Source organism: Stegodyphus dumicola, chromosome 5 (assembly GCF_044657685.1).
Source record: "Stegodyphus dumicola isolate Sdum_Otavi_A_Nest chromosome 5, ASM4465768v1".
Classification (NCBI taxonomy): domain Eukaryota; kingdom Metazoa; phylum Arthropoda; class Arachnida; order Araneae; family Eresidae; genus Stegodyphus; species Stegodyphus dumicola.
The window spans coordinates 152,297,624-152,312,418 of NC_140772.1; the positions used below are offsets into that span (position 1 = coordinate 152,297,624).

The 14,795-nt window shown below is 33.6% G+C and overlaps 1 protein-coding gene across 3 annotated transcripts in view; it reads right to left on the bottom strand.

The window, feature by feature from the left end:
* The window catches only part of LOC118196369 (BAR/IMD domain-containing adapter protein 2-like), a 299,892-nt gene that overhangs the window by 200,088 nt on the left and 85,009 nt on the right, over positions 1–14,795 (bottom strand). For all 3 annotated transcript variants that reach the window (XM_085817242.1, XM_085817241.1, XM_085817240.1), the window contains exon 2: positions 12,720–12,795. In XM_085817242.1, the coding sequence (XP_085673368.1) occupies positions 12,720–12,795 (76 nt within the window). The remainder of the gene's footprint in view (positions 1–12,719; positions 12,796–14,795) is intronic.

Consider the following 14,795-nt stretch of genomic DNA (forward strand, 5'->3'; position numbering starts at 1 on the left):
ATTCATTGCAAATGTTATGTATAATACATCCATTACGTGTTAATACCATAGTGACATTTTTCATTTTGTCACATTTTTCTAAAATCTTATGGAATCGTGGGTCTATAAATCTTGCCTTCAAATCTTTCTAAACTTTTCAAGTTGCAATGTCTAACGTCCCGAAGAAAAAATACCCCTACCAGTTTTGTAACAGCAAACAGCCAGAAATATTTTGAAAAAAAAATCAGATGAAAAAAGCGTGAAATTAATTCATTAATTTTACAGAGAAAACCGATGCATATTCTGAGAATTCGGAATACTCTGAGACAATTACATGAGAAAACTGTTATCATGAAAAAAATTGAAAATATATTTTTAAATTAATATGTTACTTTTTAAATATAATTTCAGTATAATACCAGTATTTTAATGAAATTGATCAATGTTAGAATGTTTAAAAAAAATCGTCGAAAAATTCCCAGCTCTTGGAATTTAAAATTTTCTATAGAAACTGATCTTAAAAATCGCCAAACTTAAATCCGTTCAATAAAAGAATTCACATCCCCAAAAGCGAAAAATTGTTTAAGAGCTCTTCATTAGAAAAAGTGAAATAATTTCGAAATACCTGTTTCACTTCTTGCTCAGAAACTCGAGTATCCCACCACTTTTATTAGAAATAGGAACAAATCATAACCCATTCAAATAACCATATTTATCAGTGAATCGCCAAAAATATACCTCCAAACTGCTAATTCACACTCAAAATGGCAGTCGTAAAAACAGACAGAAATTTCACATGATTAAAATTAAGGACCTTCTGCCGATTTTGGCCAAAATTAAGGACTTTAGAGGACCAAAAATCGATTCCAAAAAACTTAAGGACTTTTAAGGACTCTTAAAAATCGTACGAACCCTGATAACTTTCTTAGAAAGACTATCACGTTTTTCAAATAAATACAACTACTAATCAAATTTTCAATAAAAACAATTATTCCTAATTTGTGCCTCATCAAAAATATCTTCTCCTGATATAGCACACACGCTTATCTCGCAGTTATGACAATCCTACACTATTTTAATCCTTTTCTTTACGACAGCTGTCCGTAAATCTTAGCCTAATGCGTAAAGAAAGTTTTATGTATTTATTTACAGATTTATTTTTAGCTCTGTAAACAAGCAGAAAGCTACAATCGTAATGATTTAATGTTCTCATTCTGGCTTTCATGCCAAGAACCATAACATTGGTATGAATTTTGTAAGTATATACATAATTTTATGGCCCACCAGCGGCCGAGCGGTAACGTCGCTGAACAGTGGTAGTTCGGTCCGAGGTTCGAATCCAGCAAACGGGCTGACTGCATGGGTGTTTTCCCCATGTGCAACGTGTATACGAAGTTTTCCTTAAAAGGTCCTCCACGAAAGCATCCCTCCCTAAGGCAGATAGGCCTCGAGTGCTTTGCCGTATTCTAATAAACCAAACCAAACCATAATTTTAGATTTTAGTGAAGTTATATATGAAATTGTTGTTTTTTGTTAGCCCAGAAGGGCTATTAATTTCTTTTTGAGATTTTGTGTCGATTCACTATAAACAGCAAATCACTTTTCAAATTGTTACCACCAAATATTAAAATATTACATTTAGAGAAATTAAATAATGAAGTATCTGCATAAATGTATGTATGTTTCTCGCACTGTGATAAAACAACAGTACCTAGAACCACCAAATTTTGAATAGCGTAATCCTCCACCGAATGTGGGCATCTAGAAGCCCTAGTTTGGAATTTGGAATGTGTTTTATAATCGATTTCATATTTTGTAACACTTTAAAGAATCTTTGATTAAGAAACTCAGCGATTTCAAAGTGAGCAATACCGAAAACTGTACCGAAAAAAAAAAAGTTTTTATCACCAGCGCGCGAGACCATGCATCAAAAATTCGAAAGATATGCTCATTTTAAAATTATTTTGCGATATTGCTGTTGAATTAAATTTTATAGTTTAAGTGCGAAGAACATGATATTTAATAAATAAAGGTAAGACACGAAACATTAAAAAAAAAGCCGCTTTGGGAGTAATGTAAAATCTGAAAGCTTTCAGTCCTCCCTTTTTTTTTTGTTTGTTTAACGTAACATAAAAATCTAAAGAAGCGAAGCTTGCCGGAAAAATAAGAATACAGGGCACGTCTTTTTTAACATTAAGTAACTGGCTATCGCGCTAAATCGGCAAGATAGGAACTGCTTTTTGTCGCTAAATTTGCCTACAAATCACCAACAGTCGCAAAAATTGGTGACCATTTGGCGACATTTTGGTCCGATCTCTGTGCAACTGTAATAGGTATTGCAACTGAATAACTGTAATTCATTCTCTTTTTAACTGTAACCGTATACGGCCTCATATGCCTTCTAGTAATTTTGAGAGAAGTACTAGAGATTTTACTCTATTTCTATTTACTCTATTTCGATATATTTCGAGAGAAGTACTAGAGAGAGAGAACAGACTCCGAACATCGAAGTGAATGTCTTGCATCAAGTACAGGAGAGTTCAAGTTTGAGTACGTGAAGTGTAGCGTACGCTGTCGGGATTTCCCGTTCCAGCGTCTGGAGGATTCTCACAGAAAACAAAATGTATCCAGCATCACGTGCAACGTACCCAGACAATTCAACAGGGCAATTATGAAGCTCGTATTGCTTTTGCAGAATGGTAGCTTGAAAAATGTGTTACAGATCCTCCCGTTTCCCCACTAATATGTTGTTCACCGATGAGGCATCCTTTCTAAGGGAAGGAATATTCAAAAACATATACTAATCCCATCTCTGGGCGGCAGAGAGTCCTCATGCAACACAATGTCGTGCAACGCAGAGTTGATTTTCGGTCAGTGTTTAGGCCGGCATTATGCCGGATCACCTCTTCGGACCTTACCCGTTGCCTTTTCGTCTAACAGGTTGTAACTACTTGATCTTTCTGGAGTAAGTGTTACTTAATTTCCACCAGCTCAGTTGCTGTACCGCCTGTTACATGACTATCAGCATTTGTACTCAATTGGTGGAGAATTCTATTATCGCTAGGCCTAGCCAAAAATCTCTATAGAATATTAAAATTTGTAGCGGAATTTATAAAGTTATTTCGGAAGATGGGTTTTGTCTTTGGTGATTTCACACTCGAACATATTGATCGATGGTACCTGTTGAGCCGCATATACATGAATCTGTGTTGCGCAATCCGAAGCGAAACAGACTGCAAAAGGGCCATGCGCGGTCAGGAAATATGTCATTGCTCTGCCTCTAGTGGTTAATTCTCTTGAGGGCACCGGGAGGTACTCCTGCCCTATCTGTTAGCTCTTATGTCCCTATAGAAAAATAACTGTACACAAGTTCCCGTTCCTGTCTTGATTTAAGATGTGATAATGGAATTGGCAGAGGGATGGCTAGGGTAAGTTGTCCGTTTGCACTATCTCTTGCCAGTTTGGTCAGACAATCACTCTGTCTTCCCGATTTGTTGTGGCCCTAGGTCGACCGCTACCATCATGACGCTGAAATCTGTCCACCTATTCTTGTCAGCATCTTCTAATCGCCACATCGCTTCGACCCATATGATGAGAAATTCTCCGATTTGCCAACCTGCTTATTTTAATCCAATGATACATCTTGCAAAGTCTGACAATTGTTCGTAATGGGCTCAAATCCTGCGGCGAAGTATTTTTTCAGTCGTTGAAAGATATCCTAAATCGTAATGCAACAGAAAGTTTTAACATCAGTTCAGGAACAGCTCTTTATATACATCTGCTGGATGCGCAGGATATCGCATTTATTGGAGACGAAATTTTAATCATTTGTATTTTTGGTCAAAACATTTATGCATACAAAATGTCAAAGCAATCGGATGATTCCATCTTGATGCGTCGAGTTTTTTATTATAGTGTGTATTTACTGTACAACTACGCCAAAACAAACGACCCCTGATACATCTGAAGCTTGCTCCAGGAATAGTTGAACTAAAACAGGAAACTATCGATAGAAATTCAAAATTCCTGGTAGAACATCTACGGTAGAAAAGGAAGAGCCATTAAACAACAAACTGCACTTTTGCCTATAAAATTAGGTTCGCGTTAATGATATTTATTGACATATTTATATAGAGGATAGAGGTTGTGGTTTTATTACATCGTTAAAATTTTTCAGATTTTTTTTTTTTTTTTTTTTTTTTTTTTTTTTGTAGGGAGTCCGTTTTTCGACCTTCACAGTTTTTTAAAAATTTATCTACTAATCCTCCAGGGTGTAATATGCTTCCATAAATGTGTTTATAAGTTGATCGAATGTAAAAAAAAATATGAGTTGACTTTGGTTCCACAAATATAAATACGTGTGTAAAGAGTAAATAACCACAAAGCAAGAACAAATTTTGGGTTACATGGTATCGATCCTGCCTCGCTGAAATATGTGCAATTCTCATTTAAAAGCACACCAAAACAATTTGATTTTCGTTTAGAGAACATCATGACATTAGCTACAGATGAAGTTTCAGTAATGAACAAAGAAAAAAATGTGAATCATCAATTAACATGTCTTACATGTGGAATGCAGTTGGCTATTATTTAAGTTCTATATAACAAGAAAAATTTAGATGAAACTGGAAATGGTCAGTCACACTTTTAGTTGGGGAAAATATAAGAAAACCTTATCCCCATGCGTAGTTTTTTGATGTAATTGGTAACACGTTCAACTAGCACTTACAAGAGCCGAGCTTCGAGTCCTAGCAAGGCAATTGTTACGTTGTTTTCTTCCTTCACGTTCGTACGGGGTTCGTACATTTGGAATAAATAACGACGGCACTTCTTGATGAAGTATCAAAACACACTTTATTGGCCAGTATTCTCAGGACAGCTCCAAAATCACGTTTATAGTTGTCGTAGATTTATTATAAACACGCTGACACAGCCTCCAGGTTATCAGGCTATAAGGGTAGAGACAGTTACACTGCAAAGCTTCAGAGTACCGCTCCCGATTCTGCTCGGTCGTTCTCGGAACTCCACGTACTCTCGAGATTCTCCCCGCTACAACTCGCGATGCACTCGACGATACACTAGAGTACAGCTCCCGACTCCTCGGTTCAGTCGTCCCCGGAGCTCAGTCCATTCTCTTGACGATGCATTAATCGCCCGCTACACTAAGAGACTCTTTCGTTGCTCTCGACGACCAACTCGGTACTCACTGACTGACTATCGATGGACTCTCACTAACTCCGCACAGACTAACAAACTGACTCTCCGCGTACCAGCAAGGGTTTATATAACTTTTGGCTTGTGTTCGAGAAGTTTCTAGGCTAAACCAGTGAGAATTCGTTCCAAAAGGTTCTCCATCCGTCCATGGCATATGGCCAATTTTGTCGCCAAATGTCGTTAAATGAGCGATTTCTCGCCAAATATGGCAACGCTGCCTTCCCTTGCTATTTTCTGGCAACCCTAAAACTGTTTTGAGAGGAAGCTATCTTACCGCGCCATGACATTTCGCAACACTATAGTCCATTTTTTAATTTTCTAATTCAAAAAATTTAATATTTCTACAACACCACCGCCGAAACTGCCTTTACTGCTCTCGGCATGCTTGCAACAAATTTGATTTTATGAAAGGATACGTTATCATGTATTTGAAACAGAAATTTTAGTCATATTATTGTAACCTAATTCTACGATATGCATTTTGCGAACTGTTTTGATATTAGTTTTAAGATATAATGAGATGAATGAGTTTTAAAGCATGAGTTGCCTACTTTAATTATTGTTTACGTTAGTTATTAGTTATTGCTATTTACAGCGTTAGCAATGACATCAGCATCTTGGATAATATGATTCAGTAAGAAGAATGGGGAAAAAATGGCAAAAGAAAAAGAAAGGGTGAAGAGAAAAAATTAAGTGTGGCATGGACACATTGAGTTGATAAATATTTACGTTTACAAATAATATTTTCGAAAAAGTGAGAGTTATAAAAAAAAATCAGACAGATCATGAGCAGTTAGTTTAGTTCTCTCTGCTCAAAGTGTAAACATCAGTATTATCACATCAAAGAATTATTCCAGACAGATCATTGTGGAATGAAACAAAGGTTCAACGTTGGAGATGATACAGGTACGTTGGCTGGTCATTTTAATTTAAAGCATTATTCGATACGTTAGAGAATCGAGAAGGTTTATTACTATATTACTAAACTCCTGAATAACTATTTTTCTTTTCAAAAATAATGTACATCTTTTTCCCGAGTGCAACAAAATCGAAAATGAATGAAATCAGAAAATCTAATCAAATAGCGAAGATGAGAATTCTAGTACAGCATGGATATTAAAAGAAAACGGTATTTTCTTTCAGAATTCCAAATAGAGAACAAACAGGTTATATGGAGGTTTTCAAGAGTTATTTTACGAAAACGATGCAAACTGGAAAAAGACTATAGCTTGATAAAGCTTTCCTTTTTCCCCCTTAATTCTGGTGACTAAAACCAAAATGATAATTTGTTGGGTTGGTGAACATAGGAAGAGAGCTTTCTCGAATGAGATCAATTCCTAACACCTTTTCTCGAGTAGAAGAGGAATGCACTTTGATAGCATTCAATCAAGGACGGGAATGCTGTCAATCTAAAGAATTTCGTCTTCGGGTTAATCGTTTCAAATTCTCTGCATGTCATGAGAAGATAGATAATCACAAATAAAGTTTGCTGACTCGCACATCCTCCGCTAAATTAAAAAATAAAGTAGCGGAAGTAAGGGAGAGTACATAACTTTTTTTTCTCTATCGAGGTATTATTTAGGCTTACCAATTGCGCAGAAATGAAAGTTTAGAAAATAAGTATTTTTGTGCAGTTCAGCGATTTATAAAATTAAATATGCGAGCATGTAAAAGAAAATTGTTCTAAACTCTTGGCATTTCGGAGTAAAATTCATTTGTAAGTTGATTTACCATTCTTCAGTTTTCTTGCCCATATGCCTAAGCTAAATTATAATATGGCATTAAAGAAGAGTTTAAATCATTGTGAAAATATCTGATAGTTGGCAAAACCTTTGTTGAATGGCACAGAAGAACCAATACCCGTGAATCAACAGTTAACTTCGAATATTGTAAATTCATCTCTAACATCTGCCATTGATTCTACATAACAGTACCTTTTGAAAATATAACCTCAGTTATTCATTCAAAAGATAGCGTAGATTGTGAAATAATTTTATAGATGCAGATATGGATATGGATTTTGATTTGGACTTTTAATTACTCATTGTTATCATAATCATTCGGCTGGAAATGAGCTTCGATTTGACGTGATACGTTATCATATTTCTCTTTTTCTCTCATATTTACTTTGATTTGCATACTTATTTAGTTTATCGTTTGGTGTTACCTTATCAATTAAATGTTGGCCATTGTCGATGTACTTCTTGACAGGCTGACAGTGTTATAGCTTCTTTATCTACAATAAACTTGGCATTCTTAACTGCGAACAATACCTTTAATACAAATAATTTTCATATTTTCTTTACATTTTCTTTTGTCACAACAATGAGTTTGCTGCATACATTTCTCACATCCAAAAGCGTACAGCGTGGATGAACGAGTGACTCGAATTAATGAAATATATTGAAAGTGATGAGAAAAAAATGGTGAAGATAGACTACTTTCAAAATGAATAAACTTAGAAATATTAAAAGTTACTCCATTATGTGTAAGTTCAGCAGACGAATTCTCGGAGAACTACAGAATCGTACAGAAACTGTCGTTTCAACAGGTCACTACAATAACCATCTGCTGAGCAATAAGAAAACCGTTTGCTATTATTTTGTTCTTAAAAATTACTGTGTTATGATTAGTTTAGAATACTGTTCCTGCTATCTTTTTCCATTTTTTTGCTTTATTGCTTCGGTTTTTTTATAAAATTTCCTTACGATGAATAGAAGATATTTGGAGCTTAAAGATTACATACAATCTTTAAGATAAGGGAAATTTCTGTTTAGAATTATTTTAGATTAAGAACAAAAGCTCGATTCTATAATTTTAATAAATTCACTTATAAACAGGAGTATAATAAACAATGCCAATACATTTAATCCTCGTATTTATACGAAGTCGTCGATTTAGTCGAAGCTCCCGTTAAGGAATACTAGTGGGATCACAACTTCTATCCGTTATCAAGGAATGTCCGCTAAAAAGCAGCGCATTGATTTTTTAGTCTCGGGATTCGATCTAAAGTAGAGTATCCACTAACGAAGGTAAGATTGTATTTAAACCCTTTTTTTAAAAAAAAAAACCCTCAGATCGACTGACTACTCTGAAAACATTTGAGTAAATAAGAAATAGTTTGCTTAAATAAGAAATAGTTTGCTTAAATCTAATGCTAAATTTATCTCGAAATTTGTCTCTGAGGGTAGAGAGAGGAGCCATGAATTACTAAGTTCTGTTAAACGGTATTTAAAACTGCATTAGACGAATGACACCGATGATTTGCTAAAACTAAACAGGTTTATATATATAACATGATATGAAAGTTTTATTCATATCATGTTATATATATATATATATATATATATATATGACATGATATGAATAAAACTTGGTGGTGACTTAATAGATGCTTAGCGAAAACCTTGGCAAGGTAGACATGGCCGGATTCAAGATAATTTCATTATTGAGGAAAATTCGGGATTCGCAATATTTGGTTCACACACGGGCGGGCCCTATATTTTTGTTAGCGCAACACATATTCAGTGAACAAATAAGGTAGCCGCAATTAAACAAAAATGTTGCGGCCATTCTGAAGAAAAAGAGAGTTAAAAGTTTCAGTTCGAGTTAAAACATTTTAGGTTTACAGTGTAGTGATTGGGCAAGAGGTATCTGCATTAAGCGTTACGTAGGATCGCATGATTAATTTGAATGACGTCGTTTAGACTTATAGCGCCATTTTTAAGACAGAGAAAGGAAGTCCCCAAATTACATAAAAAATAAAAGCGGTTTTAGACAATTAAAATTTGAAGTTTGCTTTCGTATTTTTATTAATTATTTATTAATTTATTATTTTTATCTTACACATTATAAATTAGAAATTTGTATTATTTATGTATATTATTATTATTATTATTATATATGTAAGATAAGCATTATGAAAGGAAATTTCTAATTTTAATAAAAAATATGAAAGCAAACTTCAAATTTTAATTGCCTTTAAACGCTTTTATTTTTTATTTAATTAACTTCCTCTCCCTATCTTAAAAATGGCGCTATAAGTCTAAACTGCGTCATTCAAATTAATCATGCGATCCCACGTAACGCTTAATGCAGATACCTCTTGCTCAATCAAATAACTGTAAACGAAAACTTTTTTACTCGGAAGTGAAACTTTTCGACTCCCCCTTTCTTCCTCTGAAGTACTGCTTACACTTTCGTCCCGGAAAGACGCTCCTGATCTACGCTGCTGCTTACTTATCTAACATGACGCCGTACTTTAAAACCGGTATACATAGAGATTATTGTATTCAAGTATGATTTAAAAATATCTTGTCTGCAAAAGGATGGTTCGATATGCCTAAAAATATATATGCGTCGCAGGAAATTATTGAGATATTAATGCTCTTAGAAATTAAAGCTGGAAATATTTAGCTTCGGTAGGGCAAAATGAAATGAATATATCTAGTTTACGATGGGAATTTAGAGGTTTAGTTTTAGGCTGGTGTTTCACGAATAACTAATTTGTATTAGATATGTAAAATATTTTCAACTACTCCAACGAAATATGATTATCAAAATTTAACATTTTTTCATTAAAAAGTTAATATGCATTTACTAAAAGCAAGAAATATCAATGAAAAAAGATCGGAAATAAATATGCTGTAATTTAAAAATGATACGTTCAAATTAATCCCCGTGATAGGCTACAGCACACCGTAGTTTTCAGCCTGTAATTTTCAGCTCAGTGACAAAGTTTCTTTCAAAGTAAATGAGACTAGTAAACAGCTTAATTTATAATTCTGTTTAAATAGTAATGAGCTGATAAGGACATAATAATTAGGCAATCAACAGCATGCAAAGGATTCTGCTCCGAAATATCTCTGTGAAAAGAGAAGATTAGGTCAGATTAGGTTATTGGAATATGACGAACTAACGGGAAGGATGCCGTTGTGGGGGACGTTTCATAGGAAACTGGCTCATATTTACATTATTATCAACCATGCTGCCAGTCCTTTCACGTAGGATTATCTAGAATCGAAATCTCAGCATTTAGTGGTCTTAACCATTCGGCCACTGGTGGGGCATACTAACAGAAAAACTAGCAAGAGGAAAAAATGTATACCTTGCTCATTACATAAACAGTCCGACAACCTACTGGATTGTTAATCCTATTGTCAAAGATTTTAAACATTATCTGCAATGTATACCAGCATCATTATATTTGATCCCATGCAACATATGTAAGGATAGACATCAAAGAGAATGTTATTTTCCGTCTGCTAGCTGAAAACATTTCCGATAATTATCGTTTAGATTTTCGCATAAATGGACTGAAAATAAGATATTTATTTCAGAGAGATAACGCTACTAGATAGTAATGTGTTGCACGTATCTCTATGAAAAGGATTCCCTAATGATTTGACTCTGTAATTTAATAGAATACATGTAGATAATAAGAGTGCTTAATATGCTTGCTGAACCTGGTTTTGGCAATGGATATTTAAAACTTTGCACTGAATAATCACTGAACTCCTAGTTTACATTAGTTAAGCCTTAAGTCTCATGCTTAGTGAAAAAGCATTGCTAAAATAAATAATTAGTTGCTTCGTAGACAGTCTGAGGTTAAAGGTATTATTTCTCAAAATTCGCATATCTTATATAATTAAAGAAACATAATTCTATACTTGAAATATTTTTTAATCCTTTACCGAGATTTTTATCACATAATACTTATTCCAAACAATATTCAGTCTATTGTTTATTTCTAACAACAAAGGCGTTGCCACAGCTCTCAATTTTTGAAGCTTTACTTTGAGAAGTTATTTGCTAACGTGTAATGCAAAGGTTTTCTGTGCTTCTGCTTCTTTCTTACATTATCTCAACTTTATTCTCCAATATTTGCATTGTCTTAAAACTATAATACATCCTTATCTTTCTTCCCCGTGCGGATTTACATGCGGAAATATATGTAGAAATAAATATATTTAAGATTTGGAAAGGGCTTTTATTAAATATCTATAGCATTAAACTTGCCTTTAACATAATTTTGTGCTAATGGTGTGCAAATGCGTACATTGTCTCGAGCACATAGCTTTTGACATTTCCCTCTTGTACTTTATCCTTCGCGTAATGGGAGGCAGCTACGAGACTTAATTAAATAGAAGCCATTTCGCACAAGATATCCGAATCACCCCCAAAGAATCTTACCCTCGAAAACTCTCCCCATGAAAGATACCGCTATTAAATGGCATAGGGGACTATGCAACCATAAATAAAGCTAAGAATATCAGGAAAACCATGCTACAGAAGCATTTCTCGAGAATGCTTCTTCAGTTTTCTTCCATTAATTATTTTGTTATTCAACTTCTTCAGTTTTCTTCCACTAATTATTTTGTTATTCAACTTCTTCAGTTTTCTTCCACTAATTATTTTGTTATTCAACTTTTATTTTAATATTAAAAGTAGTATAGTTTTTTTGTTAGCAACAGGTCCGGAGTTATAACTCAGGAAAAGACTTTCTTTATCAGAGAGTAAAGAAAACTTGAAGTAGAAGGGAAAGTTTTGATGATTTTAGAGTATCTGTTTTATTAATAAATTCTACTCATTATCTAACAAAGCAATATTAGCTAGGCAATCAAATGCTATAAGATTATTCTTGAAATATATATACAAGCAATAAATATATATGTCCAGCAAAGAAATAGTGCAATGCTTTCATGCATTCCACAACATTAAAATAGTCATAATTTATACGTAAAATGCAGACCTGCTATTTAGGTACAAAAGCGACCTTAGACTGGCGTGATTTAAAGTTGCGTTTTGTTTCCTTAACATTAGATTTTACATTGGCTTATTTACCTACTAATTAGATAGAAACCCGATAATTCGAAATTTTTTTTAATTAAATCTGTAAAAAATTAATTTTAAAGTTAATTAGCATTTTAAAGTTGTCGAAAGTATGATTATTACCTAGGATTAGACAATAATGATCCGATAATGAATAACTATTTACTAGGTGAATCAGAAACTGCTTATCGAACTTTAACACAGGAATCAACAGATTACAGTTTTCTTGCAGAAACTCGCTGTTTTATAAGTAACAGAGTCAGTAAAATATCTAATGCTGTCCGTGTAATGAATAAGAGTATAGAAGTAATCACATCAATGAGAATGTCCTAGGTTGATTACAATACCATTTTACCGTTAGCTCTGATTTCATCATGTCGTAATTTTGTTCTTGTCATTCGTGCATTCCGAGGTCCCATGTAACTCACCTATCACCAATCAACTGTTGAACAGAATTCCTACATTGTAGTTCTTTCCATTAAGCTTCTGTTAACACAAAACTCAGTCGGAAGCCACAGATCTATCCGAAATTGCTGTATTTCGACCCTTCTACACGACTTGTACGCGTAATTTACCCCTTGTGTTATCGTAATCAATTTCACAAAATTAAAATATTCAATGCTATCCGAAGATTAGCATAATATGAAAAATATTATCAATATAATTAATCAAAATAAGAAAATTTAGTTACTTACCGTGTAAAGCTTTTAAATAGGCTTTACCAGCTGTTATGAGCTGCCTCGCGCAAGGATTAAATTTCTCTAAGATATTCTGCAAAGAAAAACAAACTAAATTAGAGAAGGGCTTGCAGTATTTATTTGAGTACAAAAACAATTTAGAGAAAACTCTTTGTTTAAAACATAGTGTTTCATAGAGTTCGAAACATACGGAGAAAAAAAATTAGCATAAAACAGATAGGTAAATTGATCTAATTCTTATGCTAAACACGATAAATATTAGAACTCACGACACAGTAAAATTTCCTTCAGTATGCCTTTGCATATTAAAAGATGTACATGTTTGCATACGACGGACAAATTATAAGGTATTTTCCCCCTCCCTTCCGCATGCCTTCATGGTGTCATTGAAGCATGCTCGACGCGTATTCGAAAGGTCTAGGGTTCGAGTCCCGGCGACGGTACTGTACATTTTTCACGTCTTTTGTTTCAAAAAATCTAATGACTCTGCAAACTAAATTGTGCTGATTCTTATGCAAAACATGACATATATTAGAATTCGAAACAATGAGTGAAATTTCTTTCAGAATGACCCAAAGAACATACTAAAGGAGGTTTATGTATAATGCAAACAAAACTGGCCTACGGATTCACTTAACAGTTTTGTGCTTGAGTTCATGGATTCTGATGATTTTTGCTCGACATATATTCTTTACCAGTTTATGAGGAAAATTTTCTTTAAGCGGAATATTTTATTTATTTTGGAAAAGTATGTTTTGAATTATGCTCCTTAAATGAATTGGAGAATCCGCATATTTTTCAGTGTTAGTAGAGAAGGATGGCCTGCAAGGGGTTTTACGTTATAGATTTTAATTTTCATGCATTTATACTCGTTTAAAGAAAAACTTTCAAAGGTCTTTTGTGCGCTAGAAAAGAAAACACTTTGCATAAGCCGAAAATACAAATCCAATAAAATGTAAGAAAATATCTAATACAGACAAATTTAGCGTATAATTAATCAATCTCTCATTCGTACATAGGGCTAAAAATAAGACTTTTTAGGAGGAATACCGATCTTCTAAAGATTTGTGGTTTCAAATAAAGAAATTTCCGTTAAAAAATCTGAAACGGAAAATAGAATATTTAGAAAGCCAAGTTTATATAAATACAAAGAGTCTGTTCTTGCATTCTTATGTCTTAGGTTTACAATAGATTACTTGCTATTGTTATGTTTATTTAGAAATACGAACTTAATATTACAGTTTCTAAAATAAATCGTCAAGCAATTAACTCCGATTATAGAAACTCTTCGAGATTTGTAGTTAGAAGTGTCAGTACGTATTTCATGAACTTTGCAACATTTTTTGGGGATACGTCGTGTTTCCGACTCCATAGAACTCTTTCCAAATAACGTATTTTTACGTCATTTGAAAATTCTTGAAAATGGATCATGAGGATCTAAAGCTGCTTAGCTACTCATTGTAAATTTCCGGGATCTTAAATTAATAAGCCAGAGTTGGTATTTCTAAAACGTTGCATCGATGTGTAGATAAAATTTGCGCTATATGAAAAATGAATAACAGAAACTGCAATGGAGAAGAAAATATTTTTTTGCCCATCTGATCGATTTTCGTTTAAATCAATAATAATACGAAATACGCAGAAAACAAATATCAGTTCGTTTCATATATTAATTGTACTTCACTATACGAGCTGTCTGACCATTTTTTTTAATCCAGTTCGGCAGCCTTCTGCGTAAATTTTGATCATTCATACCTCCATTTTACTTTTCCGTTTCAGAGTTAATACCTCATCTTTGCCCAGAAAAATTACAATAATCTATTTTCAATTTTAGATTATTTAGTTTTCTCGGAATATCGTACTTCTTTGTAGTGTAGTAAAATTTCGAAGCTTTTTTTGCAATAAATCTTGAGCTACTGCATTAAAGCATATTGTTTTAAAAGTCTATGCAGACATTGTTTTATTAATTCTCATTCCTACTGAACAAAGGTAAAATGATTTTTTTCTAAATTATCACTTCCTCCACTGTATAACGATGTTGCAGATAGTGGCTCCCAAAAGTGTTATTGTTTT